This window comes from Marmota flaviventris, chromosome 11 (genome assembly GCF_047511675.1).
Source record: "Marmota flaviventris isolate mMarFla1 chromosome 11, mMarFla1.hap1, whole genome shotgun sequence".
NCBI classification, from domain to species: domain Eukaryota; kingdom Metazoa; phylum Chordata; class Mammalia; order Rodentia; family Sciuridae; genus Marmota; species Marmota flaviventris.
Window position 1 is genome coordinate 86,029,839 of NC_092508.1, and position 25,724 is coordinate 86,055,562.

At 36.0% G+C, this 25,724-nt stretch overlaps 1 protein-coding gene across 1 annotated transcript in view; it reads right to left on the reverse strand.

Annotated features, from left to right (window-relative positions):
* The window catches only part of Arhgap15 (Rho GTPase activating protein 15), a 630,363-nt gene that overhangs the window by 105,917 nt on the left and 498,722 nt on the right, over nucleotides 1–25,724 (reverse strand). Inside the window, exon 12 of the mRNA XM_071619213.1 lies at nucleotides 23,266–23,400. Within this exon, the coding sequence (XP_071475314.1) occupies nucleotides 23,266–23,400 (135 nt within the window). The remainder of the gene's footprint in view (nucleotides 1–23,265; nucleotides 23,401–25,724) is intronic.

The following is a 25,724-nucleotide window of genomic DNA, read 5'->3' on the forward strand; positions in this document are numbered from 1 at the left end:
AAAAAAAAAAGAAAAAAAGAAAGAAGAAAAGAAAAAGAAGAGAAAGCCAGCTTTCATATATGCAACGGGTGTCACATTACATTTTTTGTCCTTTGCGGTCTACCTTCTTTCCCATGAACAACTTCAAGAGTCTCATCTTGAAATATCATAAGTAGTGGAATAGCACACACTGACACCCTCACCCTCCCGCTCCTACAGCATTTTGTACCCTTACTATGGTATTGTATTTGGTAATAGCTCACCATATGCCTGTATCCCTCACTAGACTGTGAGTTCTTTGAGAGCAGAACTATGCTTTTTGTCTCTCATTTCAAGATAGTGTCTGCTCAAGAAATCATTCTAGACATATTGGGTGAAAGTTATTCTGTTCTGTCCTTAGCTACCTGGGAGGCTCCTGAATGACTTTATGTGTTTTAACTTAGGTTTTCTCATCTAACAAATGGAAGTAATGCAGTTTAAAGCATATTGCAAAAACTAGCAAAAGAGATTCTATGAAGAATATAATTATTATTTAATATACAACAATAAAGTTGAATTTGACTTACTCTGATAGAGTTCTTTGTTTTGTATTGAGAATTTCTCAAGCACTGGGGCTGTGGCTCAGCGGTAGAGGGCTTGCCTAGCATGTGTGAGGCACTGGGTTCGATCCTCAGCACCACATACAAATAAATAAATAAATAAAAAGTATTGTGTCCAACTACAACTAAAAAAATACAAATTAAAAAAATAACTCAAAAGATGCTTGTTAATTTGTATGATTTATATCACATACATAAGGATGGAAAGTAGGACAGCAATTACTTCAGGAAGTATTGAAAATATTTGTTTCTTTATAATTCTGACTTTCTATTAGCAAAAGTACCCCAGTAAGTGCTCATACCTGCTGTGATAAGCACAGAGAGGAAACCACATTTTGTCTATAGGGGCAACTTATACAAACTGGGTACACAAACAGAAAATAATAATGTTGAACAAAGTATAATTAATTAATTCAAGCTTCAAGATAAGATCACTGGATCCTGCTGACCTTACATGTTAATCAGTTGATTGATTAATTGCTACAATCATAATAATTATATGGTACAAATCTAAGTACAGTTAATGATAGAGTAGACTTAGAGTTAAAAGTTCTTTTCAATCTGCATATCTTTTCTCTTTCTTGAATCAAAGGAGTGGGCTTCTTTTACTTTAAAGATATCTCTTGGCTTGTAATCTGGAAAGCTTATGTCAAAATTACCAAGATTCAATTACCAATTACCCATATTTGGTTATTTATTAATTTTGTCTTAAATTTTTTAAAAAAATCTAAGAAATAAGAATGTTGCATTATATATGTTCATTAAGTCACATTATTCTTACCCCAAACATGTTCAATGCATAAAGGCCTATAGAAATTGTATGAATATAGATATCTGCCATATCCACCCCATTCTTTATCTTCAATATTTGGTGGATAGTTAGAAGAAGCATGAGTTTCTTTCTTTTTTTTTTTATTAACTATTTTTTAGTTGTAGAAGGACACAATATCTTTATTTTTATTTATTTATTTTTATTTGGTACTGAGGATCAAACCCAGGGCCCCACGCATGCAAAGCAAGCACTCTATCACTGAGCTACAACCCAAGCCCAGGAGCCTGAGTTTCTATTAACATACTCAGATCAAAGTATGTGCGAGAAAATGGAAGTAATCAACTGTTTAAGAACTTTGTATTCAGACCCTTAAAATGAGGACTAGATCTAACATGGCTTTAAAATGTATACACATTTATATATGCGTGAATTTCAACTTTAGGCTTTAATTTTTTTACCCCCCCCCACACACCCCAATAGCATAGTACCATCAATTTTGCCAAAATATTTTTTTCTGATCACTCTCAACTTCTGATAAGCTATTTGATGTGTGAACAGCCAAAGAGCTTTAGTTGGGTGATCCTGGAGTACGTCCGATGTACTAATGTACGCTGAACTGGGTTGAGGCTTAGAACATGATACTCGAAAGTGTGGCACTTAGATGTGCTAAACACTCTGAAGTGAAGGAGGTTGGAGGGACCTCAGAAGCACTAAGTTCCCTAGGATCTTCTCCTGCCCTCCTTTCCCTCCTTTCTCCACCAAAGCAGATCATAGAAACTAGAATTTCCCTTCCCCAAGGTGGGTTATAAAAACTAGAACTCCTGTCCCCTAAGATCAGCCATGAAACCTAGAAATGTCATGCTCTGACCTCCCCTTCTCCATGAAGAGCCTGATGTTATGGATGTCTTGCTTATGCCAGAAGGGATTCACAAAAGGATTCACAAAAATTCTTAGAGGAATATGAACAGACAAGCCTAGCTAGGCTCCTCCTTAGTCTATCAATATTAGATATAATCACTTTTATCCCATCACATTTTACACGGCTGCTCATTTTTTGGTAAATGTAAGCATAAAAATAAACAATTGTTTTCTTGAATCTTTGTGAAGGTTTACAAGTTACATAAATTTTGGTTAAACATATTCATTATTTTACATAAATTTTGGTTAAACATATTCATTATGCTTTTTTTTCTTGTTACTCTATCTTTTGTTATGTAAGTGTTGACTATGGACCTTGAAATGGTAAGAAAAACATATTATACCTTTTCATCCTAGCAACTGTCCACATTCTGTTTATAGGGACAATGCCCACAGGGAAAATCAGCTGATTGATGACTTATATTTGGTGTAATCTTCTAATGTCTGCCAAACAACCCATCATCATACTTTCCAATTCTTGCCGAGTACATTTCTATTCTCTTAATCATCTAGATTAAAAACCTGATCAACTTATTGATTGGGTTATTATTTTTTTTGTGTGTGTGTTCAACTTTTTGAGTTCTTTGTATACTCTAGAGATTAGTGCTCTATCTGATGTGCGAGGGGTAAAAATTTGCTCCCAAGATGTAGTCTCTCTATTCACCTCATAGATTATTTATTTTGCTGAGAAGAAAGTTTTTAGTTTGAATTCATCCCATTTATTGATTCTTGATTTTAATTCTTATTCTATAAGAACCTTATTAAGGAAGTTGGGGCCTAATCCCACATGATGGAGATTAGGGCCTACTTTTTCTTCTATTAGACACAGGGTCTCTGGTTTTATTCCTAGGTCTTTGATCCATTTTGAGTTGAGTTTTGTGCATTGTGAAATATAGGGGTTTTATTTCATTTTGTTGCATATGTATTTGGCCAAGGACCTGAACAGACACTTTTCAGAAGATGATATACAATCAACCAACAAATATATGAAAAAATGTTCATCATCTCTAGCAATTAGAGAAATACAAATCAAAACTACTCTAAGATTTCGTCTCACTCTAGTCAGAATGGCAGCTATTATGACTTTAAAGCCTTTGCTGCATTCAATCCAGATAACTCACTTGCCCCCAAATTATACACTCCCCTCATAGTTGGAGCCAGTGCTCATATTCATTCTCTGACTGACTCTCCAAACTCCATATACCCATAATGCTTCCTTCATGAGGCAATCCCAATCACTGTACTTTTAACTTTCTTTGGGGGGAATATTTCTTGTCTGTCACTAATTGCTCAGCTAGATTTCATGTAATCACAAATTCTTCTTTGATATTCCCCTTAAGAATACACACTGTGGCTTGGGATAAGATGCTGTGATGTCCCTCTACAGCAGGCAGCAAGAGCTGCCTTCCTCCTCCATGGTTTTATCAAGGAGAAAGGAACAAAATCAGTGTTTCCCGAACCTGACTACATACCACAGTGACCTGAAGGTTTGTTCATTTAAAAAAAACAAAAACAAAAAAAACAAACAAACAAACAAAAAAAAACAATCTCTGAACCTCATCCCAGTACAATGAAATAAAATCTATAAGGGTAGATCCAGGAATCTGTTTCTTTGGGAGCCCTTAGAGTAGTTGATTCTGATATCCTTTGCAACATGACTACTTAAGCTCTGCTTGTATTTCTTTTTATTATTTTTATTTTATTTTTTTAGTTGTTGATGGACCTTTATTTTATTTATGTTATCTTATAGATGGTGCTGAGAATTGAACCCAGTGCCTCACACATGCTAGGCAAGTGCTCTACACTGAGCCACAACCCCAGCCCCTGCACTTCTTTTTAAATGATTACAGAATATTCCTAGTGAAAAAGCGAGAAGAACAAAGAAAAGAAAAAAAAGAATGAAGAAAAAAAGGACATATAATCATGCGAAGACAATTCCTACTAATATATATTTTACATTGGTGCTAGGGATTGAACCCAGGGCCTAGAGCATGCTAGGCAAGTACTTTGCCACTGAATCCCATCCACAGTTCCTGATAATTTAAAGTAAGTTGTTTCAGTCTTTTCTTTACATATAAATAATTACATATGTATTTTGAAATAGTTCATACTTGCAATGGCTTGAATTTGTGCCCCAAAGCTTATGTGTTACAACCTTAATCCTTAATGCAGCAGTGTTGAGAGGTGAGACCTTTAAGAGGTAAGTAGGTCATGAGGGCAGAGCCTGGTCTTATCCTCCAAGTGGGTTCCTAATAAAAAAATGATTTCAGCCCTTTTCCCTTCTCTTCTTCCTTCTCCATTCCATCCTGCTCTGTCTCTAATCTTCCCTAAGTTTGTACATATGTGTTACTTCTATGTGTTTCACTATTATATATACATAACATTTTTGATGGGCAATCCTGTTCAGATTCTTGCCATGTCTGTAAAAATGTTCTCAGGTGTTTTTAGTCAGCTTTTTTGTTGCTGTGTCTGAAATAACTGAAAAGAATAATTTTAGAGGTGGAAAAGTTTATTTTAAGGCTCATGGTTTCAGCAGTCCAGTCCATAGACAGCCTGCTCCATTACTTGGGGCTCCATGTGAGGCTGAATGATTTGGCAGAAAAGTATGGTAGACGGAAGCAGCCAACATAACAGAGAAAGCTCAGCTCAGCTCATAAAATGTATTCCTCAAAGGTATGCCCCTAAAGATCCACCTCTTCTAGTCACACCCTATCTTCCTTCAGTTACTACTCAGTTAATCCCTATGAAGGCATCGATTCCCTGATTGGGTGAAGGCTCTCATAACTCAAACATTTCACCTGTAAGCCATCTTGCATTGTCTCACACATGAGCCTTTTGGGGACACTTCACATTCAAATCATAACATCGGGTAAATTTCTAGATATGTAATTGCTAATAAAAAAGTATGCACATTTTTAAGGCTTTTGATGCATACAGCCAAAATTCCCTATTGAAATTTTGAAGACTTCAAATTCTATCTATCATATAGGGCTTGCCTCCTCATGATCCTTAGCTGGCCTTTCATCTATACCCAAGCATTATATCCTAAAGCATTCTTCACAGGTATCATCAATTTATATACTTATACAGTACTAAGTGGAAATTGCATTTTTGTGAAGGTTGTTAAATTTGTGGACTATCTTCCTTGAAGGTTGCCAGCAACATAAGAGAAAAGAAAACTTTAAAATAATTAATCTTGAAGTAACGTTTGGTGAGCTATAACATCAAAGCTAGAAACCTGAGGAAGGAGAATGCTATTTTTTTTTTTTTTAATGTGTGATACCTTATTCTGGCCATCTGTCGAACAAATATCTGGTTCCAAATAATGTCAATTAAAATGTATGACAAATCTTAATAACATTTACTTGTGAATATCAGTGAGACCAACATTGTGCTCTCATGTGGTTATCTTATGACAGTTGAGGTACCTCCAGACTTTACATAGATGTACAGCAGCTTTATTTTTCTACTGCTTGCTGTCTCTTCTTTTTTGTTTTTTAACCTCTCAACACCCGCGAAACAGAACACCCACTACTAAGCAAGTATACAAAATACAGTGCTGCTTAGCACTGGGAAATTCCAGATCTGGTGCCAAGAGGTTCATAAATACAGCAATGGACTCTCTTATGTCAAAAGTGAGCACTGGTTAACAGATCAAGTAGGAAGCCTTTGGGCTGCTTTGAAGTTGTTCCTCTGTGAGGGAACAGAAACCTTGTGATGATAGTTGGAATGTCAGATTCTAGAAAAGCAAACTATTTCAGTCTGCAAAGTCAACTAAAGGGAATGGTTGCTCACACAATGGTCCCGATGTCACTAACACAAGAAACATGGCAACAGGAGCAGGAATTTGGTGGCAGATGGTCAGGTCTGCAGGAAGTGTCCACCCAGCTTTGTTTGGCCCATATTCTGAAACAACTAGAATAAATACTTAGTGTCATAATTTATAAGCATATCAGTACCAATAAATCAGAATCCTGCAAACAGTCATGTTTATTATATTCTTGTTGCTTAATATTCATGACAGTAATTTATTTTTATAGTACAGTTTCACTGTCCTCTCTACCATGGCTCTGCGTTTAAGTCTGGCAAGTTGAATTAGCAGGAGTTCAGGTAACCCTTTGAAGACTGCAAAAGTTCACTAGTTAAAATGTTATATTTGCTTTAAAAATTTCCCCTTCTTTCCTCAAAAACTTTTAAACTATCAATAAGAAGTCTCTGTAAATGATAAGTAATACTAATTTGACATACAGAATATATGAAGATGAGTATCTGCATAGGCCTCAGATAATAGCTGCGTTACAGAACTCATAAGATATATTAGGACCTTTGGAGAAATGTAAGTAGTTAATTCTTAAATTTACTCTCCACAAAAATGGATGGATATAAACAGAGTTTCCACCTCTCTCATTTTCTTACTTCACCAATTCTGACTCCCCACCTCAGCAGTTCATGATCATTGCTGCTAAACACTATGGGTTGTTTAAGGAGGAATTACATGAAACAAGCACCCCAAGGATGTTGCATTTTATATTTACCTAGTGTTGAAGATATAGAAGGGAGCAGGACATAGCTCCTACCCCAGAGGCACTTCAATCAGAATAAGAGAAGGAAAACAATATTTCAATGTTCTATACTTAGACTTATAGGATTGTGTACACTATTTTCACTCTCAAAAACTCAGTAGAGAAAATTTACAATTAATTGCCAGGAAAAAAGTCACAAATATACAAGCCTGGGAAACCAATTTTATTTTTAATATTTCCCAATTACTAGTACTCTGATGTTATGATCTATGCACATTTCTACATATTTATTGTGCATCAACAAAGATTTCAAACATGCTTTTAAAAAGTGAGTAGACTTATTTAAATTATAGTTTGGATCTTTTTATTATGGATATAAAAAATTGAAATAATGGATTTATTTTATAGACTCTTAAAGTACTTTTCTGACACAATGATATTAGAAATAAAATGCTATTTTGATGTAGTTCTACCTTTCAATTAAATAACATAGGTAATAAAAGTTGAAAGAAATTTCATTATGCTACTTTTTAGTTCACTTACTGGGAATTATAATAAGGATATATTTTCACGTTTTTACCTATACTTAACCCATTTAGACTATGAGGAGGTGTCTACTGCTAAGTTGGTTATTTTTTTTTCCTAGTGAGGCCTTTTGCACAAACTAGGTGCTCTTAGTTAACATTCTTAAAAGATAAATTCAATGTTCTTACAAATACATTTTCATACTCTTTAACCTTCTCCATCTGCTAGGTGTGTTTGAATTTCACTGGAGCTTTATTTTATTTTAAAAAATTTGTAACAATAACCTAGGCACAGGCATAAGAACCTTTAATGTTGCCTTGGATACAGAAAGCAATAATTGTTTTGAATTTTTTAAAATTTAAAAGAAGCCTTTCTCAACTAATAAGATTTTAAAACCATGTGGAGGAACAGAAAAAGTGATTCTTGCTCAATTCAGATTCTTATCATTGTAGTTCCTAATAACAGAGTTTGTGTACAAACCAAATCTAAATCTAATTGTCACATTTCTGAATGGGCACTTGTTATTATGTTGTCCAAGTCAGGCAAGAACTGTAGGATCATGGTTAAGAGTCACAGCTTTGAAACCTTCTACTTCTGAGTTCGAATGCCAGATTTGAAACTTCCCATCTGGTAACTTGAGGCATACTATTTAATATTGAATAGACTCAGTTTCCCAAACTGAAATAAAGGGAGCAATATTATTGAATACTAAGGCATATTACAAATGAATTTAAATGGCAAAATGTACATATAGCATTTGGCTATCTTCAGGTGAAAGTGTGGTAAGTATACTATAAATTGCAGTGGTAATTACAGTGGTAGTTCTAAAATTTACTTGTATCCCCACTACACCATAAGTTCACTTTACAGACTTACTTTGGACATAGTGTGGGAGCAGTTCCACCCTATTGAAGTACAGCGAATATTGCAGAAAGCCAGTCAAAAGAATTTTGGGGTTTCCAAATATGTATAAAATTGTTTACACTATCATAAGTATGCAATGGCATTACATCTAAATAAACAATGTACATAACATATATATATATATATTTTTTTTTTTTTGCTAAAAAAATGCTACTGAACATCTTAGTCTTCAATTGGTCATAGTCTTTATGCTGGTAGAGGGTCTTGCCTTGATGTTGATGGATGCTGACTGAGGTGGTGATTGCTAAAGATCCAGTTGTTTATGTCAATTTCTTGAAATAAGACAATTAACTCCTTTCATGAAATATTTCTCTGCAGCATGTTATGCCGTCTGAGCATTGCATCTATAGCAAAACTTCTTTCAAAATTGAAGTCTGGGGCCAAAGACCTGAACAGACACTTCTCAGAAGAGGACATACAATCAATCAACAACTATATGAAAAAAAAAATGTTCATCATCGCTAGCAATTACAGAAATACAAATCAAAACTACTCTAAGATTTCATCTCACTCTAGTCAGAATGGCAGCTATTATAAAGACAAGTAACAATAAGTGTTGGTGAAGATGTGGGGAAAAATGTACACTAATACATTGCTGGTAGTACTGCAAATTGGTGCAATCAATGAGGAAAGCAGTATGGAGATTCTTTGGAAAACTGGGAATAGAACCACCATTTGACCCAGCTATTCCTCTCCTTGGTCTATACTCAAAGGACTTAAAGACAGCATACTACAGGGACACAGCCACATCAATGTTTATAGCAGCACAATTCACAATTGCTAAATTGTGGAACCAATCTAGATGCCCCTCAGTAGATGAATGGATAAAAAAATGTGGCATATATACACAATGGAATATTACTCAGCAATAAAAGAGAATAAAATCATGGCATTTGCAGGTAAATGGATGGCATTGGAGAAGACAACACTAAATGAAGTTAGCCAATCACAGAAAAACAAATGCTGAATGTTTTCTCTGATATAAGGAGGCTGATTCATAGTGGGAGAGGGAGCATGGGAGGAATAGATAAACTCTAGATAGGGCAGAGGGGTGTGAGGGGAAGGGAGGGGGAAAGAGGTTAGCAATGGTGGAATGTGATGGCCATCATTATCCAAAGTATACATCTGAAGACACGAACTGTTGTGAACATACTTTATATACAATCAGAGATATAAAAAATTGTGCTCTGTATGTGTAATAAGAATTGTAATGCAAAAAAATAAAGTCTATCCTCTCATAGCTTGTCACTACTTTATCAACTAAGTTCATAGAATACTCTTAAATCCTTTGTCTTCATTCTAATGTTTACTGTGTGTGTGCCAGGGGTAGATTCCATCTGAAGAATCTACTTTGATCATCCATAAGAAGCAACTTTTTATTCATGAAAGCTTAATCATAAGATTGCAGCAATTCAGTCCTACTTCAGGCTTCTCTTCTAATCCCAGTGTACTCCTGCTATCTCTACCACATTATACTTGTTTCCACTGAAGTCTTAAACTTGTAGAAGTCATCTATGGAGATCCACTTCTTTCAAACTCCAGCTAATTTTAACATTTTGACCTTCTCCATCCAATGCATCATGAATGGTCTTAAAGGCGTTTAGAATAGTGGATCATTTTCAGAAGGTTTTCAAATTACTTTGTCCAGGCCCATCATAGTAGTTGCTATCCATGGCAGCTATGGCCTTACAAAATGTATGTATTAAATAATAAGACATGAAAGTCAAAATTACCCCTTGATCCATGGACTAGAGAATGGATGTTGTGTTTACAGGCATGAAAACAACATTAATCTCATTTCACATCTCCATCAGAACTCTTGGGTGAGTAGATGCATTGTCAATGGACACTAATGACTTGAAAGGAGTTTTTTTTTTTTCCCCCTGAGCAGTTGGTTTTAATGGTGTGCTTAAAATGTTTAGTAAACTATGCTATAAACATATTGCTATCATGCAGACTTTTGTTGTTTCATGTATAGAACACAGGCAGAATAGCCTTAGTGTTATTAAGGGCTCTAGAACTTTCAGAAAGACGAATATTGGCTTCAGCTTAACATCATCAGATGCACTAGTCCACATAATAAGAGAGCCAGCCTGTCCTTTGAAACTTTGCAACTAGGCATTGACTTGTCTTCTTTAGCTCTAAAAGTCCCAGATGATATTTCTTCCAATACAAGGCTGCTTCATCTACATTGAAAATCTGCTGTTTGGTGTGGCCACCTCCATCAGTGCACTGAACTAGATCTGGAGAACTGGCTGCAGCTAATCCACCAGCTGCTTCACCTTGCACTTTTATGTGATGGATATGGTTTTTTTCCCTTAAGCCTCATGAACCAACTTCTGTCAACTTCCAACTTTTTTTCTGCAGCTTCCTCCTCTCTCAGTAGATTATAATTATAGAGAAGGCTGTGCTGTGTTGTAGGTGATTAATCTTCTATGCAGACCACAGAATCTTTCTCCACTTGGGCATAAGGCTGTTTCACTTTCTTAGCATTCCTGTCTTCGGTGGAATCGTACTTCTGATTTCCTTCAGGAACTTTTCCTTTGCATTCACAACTCAGCTAACCTTTTGGCACAGGGGGCTTACATTTCAGCCTATCTTTTCATTCCGCATGGCTTCCTCAATAAACTTCATCATTTCTAGGTTTTGATTTAAAATGAGAGACCTATGACTCTTTCACTTAAGCACATAGAGGTCATTGAAGAGTTATCAATTGACCCAATTTTAATATTATTCTGTCTTAAGAAATAGGGAGATATCCAAGAGGAAGAGAGATAAAGCAGCAGCTAATTGGTATAGCAGTTAACATGCACATTTATTTAGCTGACCATTTTATGTGGGTGCAACTTGTGGTGCTCCCAAATAATTACAATAGTAATATCAAAGATCACAAATCACAGGTCACCACAATGGATAGATATAATAAGAAAGCATGAAATAATATGAAAATTTCCAAAATAATGTCCCAGAGACATGAATAGAGCACATGGTTTTTTAAAGATGGAGTTAGTAGACTTAGATGATACAAGGAACCTTAAACTTTTAATTTGTAAAACATGCAGTATCCCAGGACGAATAAAATGAATTATGTCTATGATTCAAAATATTGTTCAAAATTTTAGAAAACTCTACTTTGTACATTTGGAAAGCCTCTCTACAATTTTTCCTCCTGGCACTGCCTTTGAAGTTCTTCCTGAACCATTGTGCACCGTTATCTCTAATTGCTCTATCATTGCCAATGGCCATACAAGGTCTAGACACACTGCTCAGGTTTGTAAATGCCACAATAGTAGGAGGAAAGTTGAATGATAAGATGAAAGAGTTATAGTTAAAGACTTGGTTTTGGTCCTAGTTCTAGTTATTATGAGATGCAGGTGAGATGAGTCTTCTGAATATGAAAATCTTAAAGCAAAACTCTCCTGTTGTGTCATTGTCATGGCAGGCTGGGCTCAGGAGAAGAATGCCACAGGCTTGCATGCACATTTCTGTATGTGAATTTCAAAATGTATAAACAGTATGAAAGAGAAATGTGTAAAGGTGACACCTGGGACTACAAATTCAATTTCAGAGTCCAATAATATAATTTAAAAATATTAATAAAGAGATGATTAAATCTTGTATTGCAGTAATAGGAAGATATTGCCAGAATAAAGGGAAAACTATCTTGCACTGTAAAGTTCCATACCTAAAACATTCCATTGAAGTATTATTTCTGCTGTAGTGTACTTGTCTCCTAAATTCATATGGTGAAGCCCAAGTCCCCAGTGTCATAGTACTTGGTGGTGGGACTTTGGGAGATAATTAGGTTTAGTTGATTTTATGAGCAATCCAAGGCCCTTACCAGAGCCTGATAATTCTGGTGTCCTGATTTTAGGTTTCCAGCCTCCAGAACTATGAGAAATAAATTTCTGATGCTTAAGAGAAGTCTCTGCTATTTTGTTATGATAGCTCAAAACTAAGAAAATTTCCAAACTTTAGAAAATCAACCTTGGAGGAGGTTGATAAAACATCTGGAAACCTTGATTCATGAGAAATATATTCAGAGAGCAGGGAAAGAAAGGAGAACATTGGATACTAGGTAGAGTGGGAGAAAGATGCTGCTTTAAGGCTGATATTGACCAGTGTGGTTTTCTAGCAATGCTCTAGCTGGTCTGATTTTGCTCTTGGTGTGCTTTCTGTTCTGCTCATGATGTTCCTTGTTCATCCAGGGGTCCAGCTTTCAGAATCTCTGAGCATCACAGACCCGAGTACCATAGACAGCAGCTTCTCAAGTCCTTCTGGTTATAGTATATGCTTAAGATTATCCCATTTTTTAAATCCAACTCTTCTTAGAATACTTCCATAACACAGTACAAAGAAATAGATTTTTCTGAAGATAGTGGTTCCTTCTTAGATGTCAATTAGACATTCAGAGAATAATCCACAAAAGGTATCAAGAGACAAACTTACCATTGTGCTTAGAGTTAGGGGCCTGGAGGAGGAGCTCAATAGATTTCTGTTTTCATTTGTTGGTAAGATAGTATCCACCTGCAACTAGCAGGACAGATGGCACTAATTATGTCTGCCCATCCGTTACTTGGCAGAGGAATAGCTTTGAGATCTGAAAGGGTCAATCTTTCACCTGCTGGACTCTCAGGGTGAGAAGAAAAAGAGAAAGGGGCCAAGAGCTGATTGTCTGGTTAGACACTAATCATGGACTCAAGGCCTTAGGCATTTAACCTTTCAGAATAGCAATTAAAAAAAAAAAAAGGTGTTATACAAAATGGAATTGTGGGAAAAGTAGGGGGAACTGCACATTTAAATGGAATTATAATTAAATAAATAAAAGGATGAAATCTCATCTATTCAATATCATTTTTATAGTTCATAGATTTTTTTTAAAAAAATGTGTTTATTTTCATCATTCCATGTATATTGCTCTTACTCCAAAAACACTGCTGAATAGTGAATAGTGAATCCATTTTCCAAAGTGTAGGTAGAAAATGTCTGAGTCAATCCTTAGGGGAAAATTCCATTCTCCAAACCACCTGGCAATTCTCAATATGGATATTCTGTTGTAACAACATAAGAATTCCCCCGGGAAATTTATAGTACTCTTCAGCATCACATCTAAGGTTTAATGCTTCAGAACAATGGAGAGTGAGCTAGATGAAGAAATACCACACTTCAAGGGTTCATTTAATGGTTCTAGAAGTTATTCAAACAAAATTATTTTATTGATAGAGTGGTGGAGGGCTAGAGTTAGAACCAATACTTAAGTAAATGTGACTGAGATGTGACTGAGCATGAATAAGAGTGACAGTGAACAGGTCTTCTGGGGGGAAAAATAGTGAACCCTTTCGGTGAACAAGTAAATGCATGTGTGTGTCTGCCTGTTCTTGTGTCTATGTGTGTACATACAAGAGGGTTCTTCGTTAAATGTGGATTACTTGACAGTGCTTGGAACCATTTTTATCCATGAGAAAGATTCACAATGTTACATGTATCTTCAAAGGCTGGTGCATAGCCTCCCCTATCTCCTCACCTACCACCTACCTGTGAGTTTATGACTTTCACAAGCCGAAATACCAGGATACATTCTCAGCAAAGCAGCTAATTTTCCAATTGGGATGACATTGCTTTGGGGTTGTCTCTTTTGGATGCTACTTTGAGGATCACAGGTTTGTTAATATTTAATAGAGGCAAGGCAGCCTCAAATTTGAAAGACTATAAATAGCTTTGGGGTTATAAATAAGAGGTAAGTTCTCTAGAAAAGTTCAGGTTTTGGACTAGCAAGTGGGGTTGGTCTCCTGCAAAACAAAGAGAAATCTCACTGGATGAAGAAATAAAATGTGATTTTCTGGATTGTGAAGTAAGAGAATATCTTACAATATCATCTTAATCATCTCTGGTACTATTTAGAATTCTACAGACAAAATATTAAAGCAGGGACTGGGGTTGTAGCTCAGTTGGTAGAGTGTTTGCCTTGCATTTGTGAGGCACTGGGTTCCATCCTCAGCACCACATAAAAACAAATAAATAAAATAAAGGTATTGTATCTGTCTATAACTAAAAAATTAAAGCAGAATAGAGATGGATACATACATGCATCATTCGAGATAGCTTTAATGGAGAAGAGGAAAGACTAATAAGAATAGACCGAAATGTCCTCTGAGACCAGCCTATCTAAAAGACAGTCTGGTTATATTCTGATGTAATAATACTAGCTAGCATTTACTGAATATTTTGTGCCAGGAGCTCCGCACATAAGATTAGCATTTCATGAAATTATTTAAAAATCTTCATGGGGAAGATACTATTTTTCCATCTATTTTATAGGTGTGGAAATGGGAGGCCTAGAGAGATTAAGAATTTGTTCAGACTTACAGGTAGTACATGACGGGGTCATAATTTGAATAGAGGTGGTGGTGTGTGATCAGGTAGGAACCTTAGCTTTGATGATGAGAGTAGACATCACTGAGAAGTTGGCATGTGAGTGGAAATCTGGGGAGGTGAGTTTCAGTAGAAGTATGAAGCAAGGACTCTCAGTGTGCCTGAAGTATTCAAAGAAGGGACGGATGCCCAATGGGCTGGGATGTGAAGGGGCAAGGCAGCTTAGGAAAACCAGATCACATAGGACTTTGAAGACCTCACAAATAATTTGGCTTTTACTCAAAACAAAACAAAGCCAGTTATAATCTGGATTAGGTGAGAGAAAAATGTTACTGGGGAAATAGGAGAGACAGATGTGGCCACAGTCAGAGTTGGGACTGGGTGGGTGGAAGACTTTTCAGAAGGTCCATCAGTGGTGATCACACTGCAGAGTGAACTAAAGAATGTGAAATGAGGCAGGAGCCTCAGTGTGGAATGAAAGGCCACAAACCCTCAATTTCATTAGGATCTTTTGAGGCAGTGAAAACCAGCCACTCAAATCCACTATTAAAGGAATGGGTCAAGATAACTGTTTTACACTGAGGTATTGAGAAGAAATTTTGTTATCTGTTTTTTAAAAGGATGTCTACTCAGTAGGAGTAGGGATGATCAGGAAGCTGACTCATGAAGGCTGCCTGGCTGATTGCTCAGCTTGAAACGTTTATTGCTTTGAAAAAGTGACCTCTTAAGGATATGGAAGAAAGGAGTGCAAGTAAAATAGAAGTTTAAAGGAAAAGCAAAAAGACAAGCAGCACATTTTCTAGTGGAGCTGATGTCTTACCACTCAATTAATTTCAGAGTCAAGGCTCAATTTTAATTTTGAATCACCGTCTGGCTTTACATATAAAGGACTTTTTATTAAGCCAAAGTAAGTAGATAGAGGTCCAGTTGTTTATTCTCTAGCACTAAACCATTCCTACAGAGAGACACCTGTGTAAGCCATTTGGCTGTAGTCAACTATTTTTCTACATTTTAATTATGAATATAATTAGAATGAGTTAAGAGACAGGCTAGGCATCAGCCATAAAATTTCCAGTTTGCTCACACACACACACACACACACACACACACACACAGAAATTAAAAAGCAACCCCAATGAAAAGCCTACCAAGTCTGTGAGAATGTTAGCTTGCCATGAAAACTAAGGGAATCTGTAAAATTTACCTTTACTTCAGTTTCCAATTTCATTGAAGTTGTACAATAAAGAATTATTTTCATATTGTATTATTTTTACACCTTTTGCTTCTTTATGGTAAAACTTTAAACCCTGGTTTTACTTTCTCTGGTTGTAAAGCAATTGTTCACTATCATGCTTTCATGTTTAGCAACTGCTTTAAGTGAAGTGCCTTACAAGCTCTGTTTCTTTTCTCTCAAAAAGTGTCATCACAGAGTTGATGATGCATCAGAAATAGCTTGACCAAAGGGCATAAAGTCAAGAGTGAAGAAAATATCTGCAAATACACTTGGCTGGCTTTTTTCTCCAATTACCTGCTAAAAGTGTACTGTATAGGCAAATAATAATGACATGATGGCCATAGGTGGAAAACAAAACAAAAGAACATGTAATAGGTACTTTCTGCCCCAGGGTAATGCCTTCAATTTCAATCATTTTAGGGTGATTATGGTGCGAGTATGAGTTGTGTTTACAGACTAGGCATGATGCCCACTTGACCTTTGATGATTAATAGCCTGAATTTTAGTGTGAACATACACATATATAATATATAAATAAACAACATAAATAACATTTCTTTACATAGTATATGTATATACAATATTTACTTAAGGAAACTGGAAAAAAATGCCAAAAGAGATTACATTGGAACCATAAGGTTGTCTTGATCAGGAGTTAGCATTCATTTCCATCATGGAAAATATATAGAACCTTGCTTAGGGGTAGAAGAAAGAAGGCAACTTACTCACAGAAGGCAACTTTGGAAAAGTACAATTCAACAATATCACAAGTACAAACACACATGGTCTAGTGTGAGTACAAAAGAGCTGAGATACAAACTATCACCAAATGAAATGATTGGAGTCCTTCCAAAGGTGAGGTTTGGTTTAACTTTGAATCAAATCTCTTAAATCTTTTCTCTCACAAATAATAGGAGTAAATACATGCATGAGGTCATTCCTTTCATCTACTGATCAATATATAGTTTCAATATCATCTCAACTGGGATGATCAGTTTGATTTGAGAGAAGGGAAATGAAAATAGTGGATTAACAACAGCATTTGTGACTTGGAGGTGTACCAGGTGCTATCTGTATAAAATAACAGAGAGAAAAACATTGTGGCTGAAAGAATAAAGAACCCTAAAGGATAATTTAATCTTGCGATTACCCTGAATTATGTGGGTGAACCAAACGTAATGGCAAGTGTCTTCAAAAGTAGAAAACAAAGACAAAATGTGTCATAGCAGGGTACAACTATGGAAGAGGTAAGAATGATGTGATAGATGAGAAGGACATAATCGGCCATTGTTAGCTATGAAGGTGGAGGAAGGGACCCACTATCACAAGAATGTGAGCAGAAGTCACAAGGGCAAGTAAATGGATTCTCCCCTAGAGCCTCCAGAAAGGAATGCAATTCCACCAACAATTGGACTTGTGAAAACTGTCAGATTTTTATCCTATAGAACTGTGGTGCTCATTTGCTATGGCAGAAAAAGGAAACTAATGTACAAGCCCTCGAGGAAACAGTGTCTCTACCTCAGAAATCTGAAAGAAGTCTCTGGCCAGCCACCCCAAAGCAGTCCTGGAGGTAACCATTCCAATATGAATGATGTAGAGAAAAGGCTCTAGAAAGGAGGCATCTTGAAAAAATGAAACAAAAGAATATAGTCTCTGGAAAGAGTGAGGACATGGGGGGGGGGCAGGGAGCAGGGAAAGGAAGAACAATTACAAACGCCAGGAAAATAAATTTTAAAAAGTCTACCCAAGAGAATCATGATAATCATGATTTAACTACAAAGGGAACCCAATGTAGCCAAAAATTTAAGAAATTTTTGAAGAGTAACAAAGATATTATAGTTAACCTTGTGAGGACTATTTTTTGGAAAGTGAAGGAGTTGTGACAGTGAACTCTAGAGAAGAAATCTTTGCAAAACCACTGGTACAGGAAGTGAACAATGCTTCTAAAGCCATATTAATGCAAATGTAAGTATTGATATTACTTTTATAATTGGACAAGTTATTGAATACTTATGACAACCATTAATATGTAAAGGAGTTAATGACCAATATTTTTGTGAATGAAGAGAAAAAGAGATGGACAGGGTGTAAAGAAGAATATGCTTACCTTATGAAGGAAAGAGTTAGCAGATATTGTAGGTTGTTGGTGAAGTAAGAAATAAAGTTTAAGCATATTATTTAACTTCCAAATATAATAGCAACATGATGATCAAATACTGGGAGAATATTTAATTTCAGATGATAAAAGATATTATCTATGATTGACAAGTCAAAAGTAGAAATATTATCTAGAGTTAGGAAAGTAATCACCAGAAGAAACAAACATTGACAGTGTTAAATAAGAATTCCTCTCTTGAAGAGGCCTGGGCATCTCAAGTGTTCAGGTCCAATCAAAGTTTTTCATCATAAACTTTTCTGTAAGATTTGTTTTCTTTGAAGATTATAATTAGATACTAGTAAAAAGTTGTAATAAAATGACACTAATAAAATTAAACCTATAATAGGTGCTCATATGACAGGAAAATAACACTGTGATATCATAATGAATTTTAAAAATTGATTAGAAAAAAAAGTGTTAAGAATGTTCTCAGAGAAGGTAACATTTAAAAATTGAATAATTTTAATATCTAATAAAACATACTGAAACTTTCCTTACTTTTGGAAAGTTCTATCTTATTTCTAAACTAAAAGTACAATACTAAAATTTCTGAGCTTTAATTTAATTCTAACTTCAGTTTTAAAAAGTAGAAATAATTGATCGTTATCTTATATATTGATGATTTAGGACATATAAGTCTAATAAAGGACAATGTAACAGATATTTGGCAACAGGTTGGTAGTTATTCATCAAGGCAACTTAAAAAGATGGAGAGTTATTTGTGTTTTAGTGTGGAGTTAAGTGCTAAATCTAATATTTTGAGCTATGTAAACTTGGGGCTCTTCTAAAAAACTGATTTCTCTAAAAATCAATCAGAAAGCACCTAATGTAGGAGGATATGGCAAGAAAATGCTTTCTTATTTAATTCTTATAGTAACTGTTAGAGCTAGAAGTTATTTTCCTCATGATCTTTCTACTTCTTCAGTAACTCATGCTTTGTTATTTTGAAGATTCCATGAGACAACGAACAGAAATGTCAATGAGTGTTTTCTCCTCTCCTTTTCTTTCCCAGAAACTTTGGGAAAATACAGACATTAAAACAAAACAAAACAAAAAAAGACACTGCTTGTTGTCTCTTTTCTTTTGATCTGTAGCTTTATCAGATTGAAAAAGATGGGAATAGAAATAAACAGTACATTTCCTAGGATTTAGATCTACTGGAAATGTCCAGACCCCCTGCAGGCCTGTAGCCACAAGACTGCACCACCTATCATAAAACTCTATAACTGTGTTTTTCTACCAAGGTTACATTCACTGTACTAATAATGCCTTCAGCAAAAGTCATTTCCAGGGAATTGAGTCCTTGTAGTCAGTGGGTTAAATTCCCACAAAATAACCTGCAGGTGACCTAGTAGCATTGACCTCAACTATAGAATTACAGATCAATAGCTTCAGTACTTGGATTCTGAAATATAAAAAACAGAATCTAGTGTTTTTGTTACCCCAATGAGTATTATCAGACAAGGGATCACTATGGCAATTACAGGTTCTTATGATATTAATGTTTGTTTTTGGTCCAAAAAGAAACTGTTTTAAAAAGTAAATGCCTTCTGTTCACTCTTCTTGGAATACTAAATAATGATTTTCAAACATGTAATGGGAATTAAAAGTAATTCAAATAGCAGAAGTGGTCATTAATTGCTTGTTGTAGAAATAACATTTCTTCCTCAGAGGCAAAGTATTCCAGTTGGACATAAAACTCCTCTATTCATCTTTTGACTTTGCCCATGAAAGGGTAATACATCTCTCAATTAGGGGCAAATGAAACTGTGATGCCATCATAAACTTGATTTGGGGGTAGTGGAATAGAAAGGGGAAATAACATTATGAAATCATTAACCATGACATTGACAGGCATGGTGATTTTGCTCATATCTAACCAAACAACAGAAACCATTTAAGTATTTACACCAATGGGATCTTAATTTGATGCAGAGAACTAGTTACTCAAGTGATGAAGAAACTGAGATAAAAGTAAGGAAACTAAGAAATTAGCCACAGTAGGAAGCCACTGCCTTCTTTAGTCTAGAAAGGAAAGGAGGGTCTGTATCATTACATCAAACCTGAAACCAGAGTAGGCCTGTCCAGGCAAAGCAAGAGTCATGGAGGAGGTGGAACCTCAGGTAGAAGAGCAACCTGTCACAGACGGGTGGATGAATACAGGCATGAGGGAAGAACTAATAAACCAGCCAGACTTTGCTTCTCCCTCCAACTATTATATCCTGCCAGTGGCTTCCATTGGCTTTCATAGCTGGAAGCCAATCCCTAAGTGCACCTGTTAAATTCAGCCAGTGAAGTTCAACCCTCTGGTACAGCATACAGAAAACAAGGACCAGGAAAGAGACCCAGACTTAGCATACATTGTCATATCCTGTGAATTTACTAAACAAACTTACCCTTCATCCTAATAAAGCCAAGAACTAATGATTGAATTGGTGATGTTCTCATTATATTGACTCCATAAGAAAATGTGGTCTGAGATAAATTCCTGGACTCCTCTGGGTCTGGATACAAATGTTTTTATAATTTGAAAGATTTTTTTAGCTTAACTAGTGCTCAAGGGAGCAAAAGTGCCTCCTCTGGTGTGATTTTTAGCCATTGCTAAGGATCTAGGTGCTATTCTTCCATTGCTTCAGGATATTTAAATATGAATTACAATCTAGAATGAACCTGAGTTTAGAACACTAGAACCAGCTTCAAGATTATGCCAAAAATAAATGGGTTAGTATATGTCTCCGGCCAACATTCTAACATATTGCCCGCATTACCCTGTTGGTTCACCCATCCATTTTACATATTAAGAAATCAGGATATTATGCTCTTCTGAGTTAGTTTAAGAAAGGTTGCTGAGTTTTAGTCTTTTTGTCTTGCTATTAAAAAATACCATAAACTGCACAGATTATAAACAGTAGAAATTTATTTCTCACAATTCTAGTGGCTGATAATTCTACCATCAAGGCACCAACAGATTCAGGGTCTGGTGAGGGCCCACTCTGGTTCATAGATGGCAACTTTTAGCAGTGTTCTCACATGGTGGAAGATGTTGTAGATCACTCTTGGATATCTTCATAAGGACAATAATCCCATCACCAGTGTTCCACCCTCATGACCTAATCACCTTTCAAAAGTCCCACTTCCAATGCCATCACCCTGAAGATTAGAATTTCCAAATGTGAATTTTGATAGAACACAAATATTCCAACAATATTCCCATTTCTCCTTGCCTTGAACAATGAAAGGAAAACTTTCCTGTCTCTTCTCTTTTGGGTTACTTTTCCAAACACAGTTCCCCTGGACAAACACTATTAGCACCTGCACATCATCTTACATTTTAAAAGGAGTTTCCTAAGCACTATCTCATTCATTCTCACCATAACCCATTCTGTAAGTCAGCAGAAGCACTTGCTAAAGCCCTGGATCCCAAGCATGCAGTCTCCCTCTCCTCTGCTGTATTCAGTTCTGACCATGTTTGCATCTCTGAAATTCTGTCCAAATTGGATTTAAGTCTAGGATATCTCAGAAATCATCCTACTCTTTATGGCAATTCAAAAGTCACAACCTTACCTGAGTTTTGAGGGCCTGATTTCCTTTCTCTTAAGCTAAGGGAATGGCTTGACTACTATTTTTGAAATCAGTTGAACCAGAGGAAATTTAAGTGATGGGTATCCTACATCAAAGCCCACGAATCAGCTTACATAGCAAGTATGTTTCCAAAGGAGATAATTCTCACTTGAAAGTATGAAGTTTAAGATGACATTATATCATTAAATAAACACAGAGTAGGTGCCTGAATGCAAATCACTCTAATTTCCCACCAAAATGCTTTCCTTGGTGTGAATGATCCTCCAGGCTTGAGTATGTCAAGACAGAATATCCAAATAAGTTGTTATGAAATGCATGCTTGCCTACTTTTCTTTATTCCTCCTCTTTTTATGACGTTAAGAGAACCTGAGAACTATAAAACTTCACTCACCTTGAGAAGTGGAGTATATTTATTTATGAAATTAAAAGTCATAATTAGTGATAAGAGCTCCCCCTCTTGCCAGACCCATTATGAGAAGACTGTTATTACATTAAACAATGGTGACAGCAACAACCAAAGCTGCAATTGTGAGCAGGCAACAAAAGAAAGACCATGGGAGAAATCCCTCTTCTTTAGTCCTCTTGATTCACTTTACCAGAGCTTTAAACAAGTGTGAAGACTTTTGCGAGTGAAAATCAAAATGAAAGGACATGTTGAGGAACTGTTCTCCAATATGGGCCCCTAAATCCCTACTCTCACTCCTGGGAACCCTGCACACACAGTCATCCAAGATTAGACCTCCTAAGTCGAACATTTTTTCTTGGAGATTTTTCTTGTTGGGACTTTAATTAAGCTCCTGCCAGGCTTGCAAGCTTTTTAATTTTACCTTTCTTTCTTCTTTCTTCCTCTTTCCTCCTTATATCAGCTAGCTTGCCAGGAAACTTTTTCCAAGCTGTCACAATTATAGTAAATGTACCCTAAGATATTAAATTTAGAGATGTACTAGTATTTGCTTTTCAAGGATCTATAGCAGATGTTTTCTTGCATATGGAAAAGATCTTCATTCATTCATTCATTCACTTATTTGTTTATTCTTATTTGTGTGGCTATTTTATAAATCAGAAAATAATAGCAAGGGAGGCTTTACAGAGTGTACAATTGCTATTGGTTAGTAAGTGATCTAATTCACTCTCCCCTAAGTCACCCATTAAACAGAAGAAACTCACCACCACTTAATTTGGTTTTCACAGTGCTCATAAGCAAACTGCAGCTATTTACTAGACTGAACCAAGGGAACATGGTGTCTCACTTGATGATTTAACACATATTTAAGGATGTAATATTTAATTAGTTATGTTCTTTTATAAGACCCCTTTGTCTGCAAACTCATTGGAATTCTGAAAGTATAAAGGCAGGAGCCCGTGCAAATGGTGACCTCTTTACAACAGATTCCATGAGATGTTACTTTCATTAGAGTAAATATAGTTAAATTTGGTTACTCTAAATATGATGCTATCTTTTTTTTCTGAATGATATCTTTTGTGAAAAACTCAAATAATATTACTGGGTCAGAAATAAGACAAGCTGTCAAAAACACAGAATTTAAAATGAGAGACATGGAGCATTGGGAACATTATCTATTCTCCTTCATTTTTATGATCATTATTCTTATTATTTACTTAATAATTCCATGATGACAGGCTATTCTGCCGACTGCTTCTTTCTGAGAGGTACTTACTGATCGCCTCCACAAATGGCTCAAAGAAACTGTAGGGGAAGAGCGGCTCAGGCAGCTCCCGGAAAAACATCTTCAGTGCTCCGGTGACAACGTGGATGTCCTCCCACTGGCTGTCGTCCAAATTCAGCTTCTCTTCTGGGAAAACACGAGGAGAAATGGAACAACTGGTTTTAATGAAACAATTACAAGACACTAATTATTATGTTAATGTTTGCCTACTATCATCAGCAAACGTTAACAGCCTTCTGCACCTAGAGGTTTGGTACTGTGCGTGGTTTTCTTTCTTTTTTTTTTTTCCCTCCCCTTTTTCCGTAGGAAGGGAACATTTTCAATGGAATACCATCTGTAGGAATGCAGCTAACAAAAAACAAGACACACAAAGAGACAGTGCCATTGACACAGTATGTCAGATACATTTATTCCCATAATGCATCAGTATGAAAATTAGCATCACAGCTCAACATGATTCAAAGCTATTTGGTTTTGAGGCTGAGGGGCTAAGAGTTGCCAATGATGGCCAGCTCAAGGGACCGGCCTAAAGGCCTTGCTGAGCCAACAGGAGACATATGCTAAACATGGCAATAGAAAATGAGTTATTGCTTTACATGTGTTAGCCTTGCTATGTACAAGGGAATAATGGGTAACACTTTTTTTTTTCCTTTTTTTGCCTGAATATAAAGTCAGCAAGGAATAGAATGCTGAGTGAGAAAGGATATTAATTCCTTCTTACTGCTTCAAAAATATCTTTTTTTTTTCAGTTTTCATCTCAGTGAGGAGAATGTGCCCAGCAACAATATTAGACAGACCCCTGTTGGCCTACGTAGGCTATGCAAAGCTGTCAAAAATGATAACACACTGAAGACAAACCACAAGTGCTTACCAACTCTTTAGAAACAAGAGAAGTCTTTGCTTGGGAGGTGTGAGTTGAGACGCTGAAATACTAAAGAAAGTAACTGCCAGAATGAAGGTTTTAGTTGAAATAAAATGTGCCAGGCAGTTGTTATCTTCCTTTCCCCCAGCAATCTGAAAGTCTGGAAGCATTCTCTTGAAGAAATGGACGTATTTGTGTCAGAGAGTGACATCTTTACATACAATTAAAAGGAAGCAAGACAAAGGTATTGCTGTTGATCCCTAGGATTTGCCTTTCTGAATGTGCAACATGGAAAATGTTTTAGATACTGGGCTTAAAGAAAACAAAAATTAATTGTTTTATACAATCTGGGGGTTAACTGAAAAGCTGAGAATCCTGCAAGAACTTAACAGGTATATGATCAACTAGAATTTTGTCTTGGGCTCACAGTCACATGCCTCCTCCGTGTCAGTTTCATGAATGCTGAGGAGTATTTCTCACTAAAAAATGTAAGGAAAGCCGAGAATTGTCACTGTAGGGATTCTCTGCATGAGCTGTTTTGCTAATAATGTCCATACCCTTTTAAAAATATTAGCCCAAATCTCTCTCAGATCTTTTATTTTTTTTTTCTAATTTTTTTTCTATTAGTTTTAGGACTAGTAAGTGATGTTCCTGTATAATAATATATTTGGGGCAAAAAAGAGAAATTAGGTGGAACTGTTTATGTCAGATGGACTATTTTCTTCTTCCTTTTCAATCTTCATTCCTACCTCGATCATAACACAATAATATGATCCACAAGAAAATCAGCAGAGGAGACCTTCTTTCTGCCCTGCAATCATTTTTGATTGATTGTAGTTCAACAATTAGTCTTTTATTTGGCTACACACTATTGAAATAGGCCGACAGCATCTTAGCAGGCCAGCTTTAAACAGTCAACTGTTAACAATAGCATCAAAAAGGGAGACCTGATGGGGTTTACTGTCACTTTAAAGAACGGGGTTTTCACATTGTTGAAATCTGTCAGATATTTTGAAATGTCCCTCTCACTATGGTGCCACACCCCCTGCGTGCCCTTATAATAAAATTGGTTTTACTCCTGATTAAATCATTTTCTCCCTACCCACTACCATACTTCTCATAATGGACCTGTGCGCTCTACAGCTGGTGTTCTTCCCATGGTACCAATTCTTACTTTATCTTTTAAGCACTTTGCTGCTAAGATCTCATGCAGAGTGCTTATGTTTTGTTAAGAGCTTCATTCTTAGAGAAATAGCTTAACACATGTTCTAAAAATGTTGTACAACTTATTGCTTAAAACACATTTAGAAAATGTATAAGTACTGTAGCTTTGGCACTGAACTTTAAGTGGAAACCTAAACATACATGCACACACATACACACAATCGCACATATACAACTATCGCTATCAAAAATTTATCTGAAAAGTCCAGCAGGAAATGACATTGGGTGCATAGGTTTGAGATTGCTAAAGGGGTAATAAGGAATGATTTTATCTTAAGAAACCACCACTGGCAACAAATAAGTAGAGAAATATAGTAGTTTGTTATCAAATGGGAAAATCTATCTGAAAAACATTAGGAAAGCA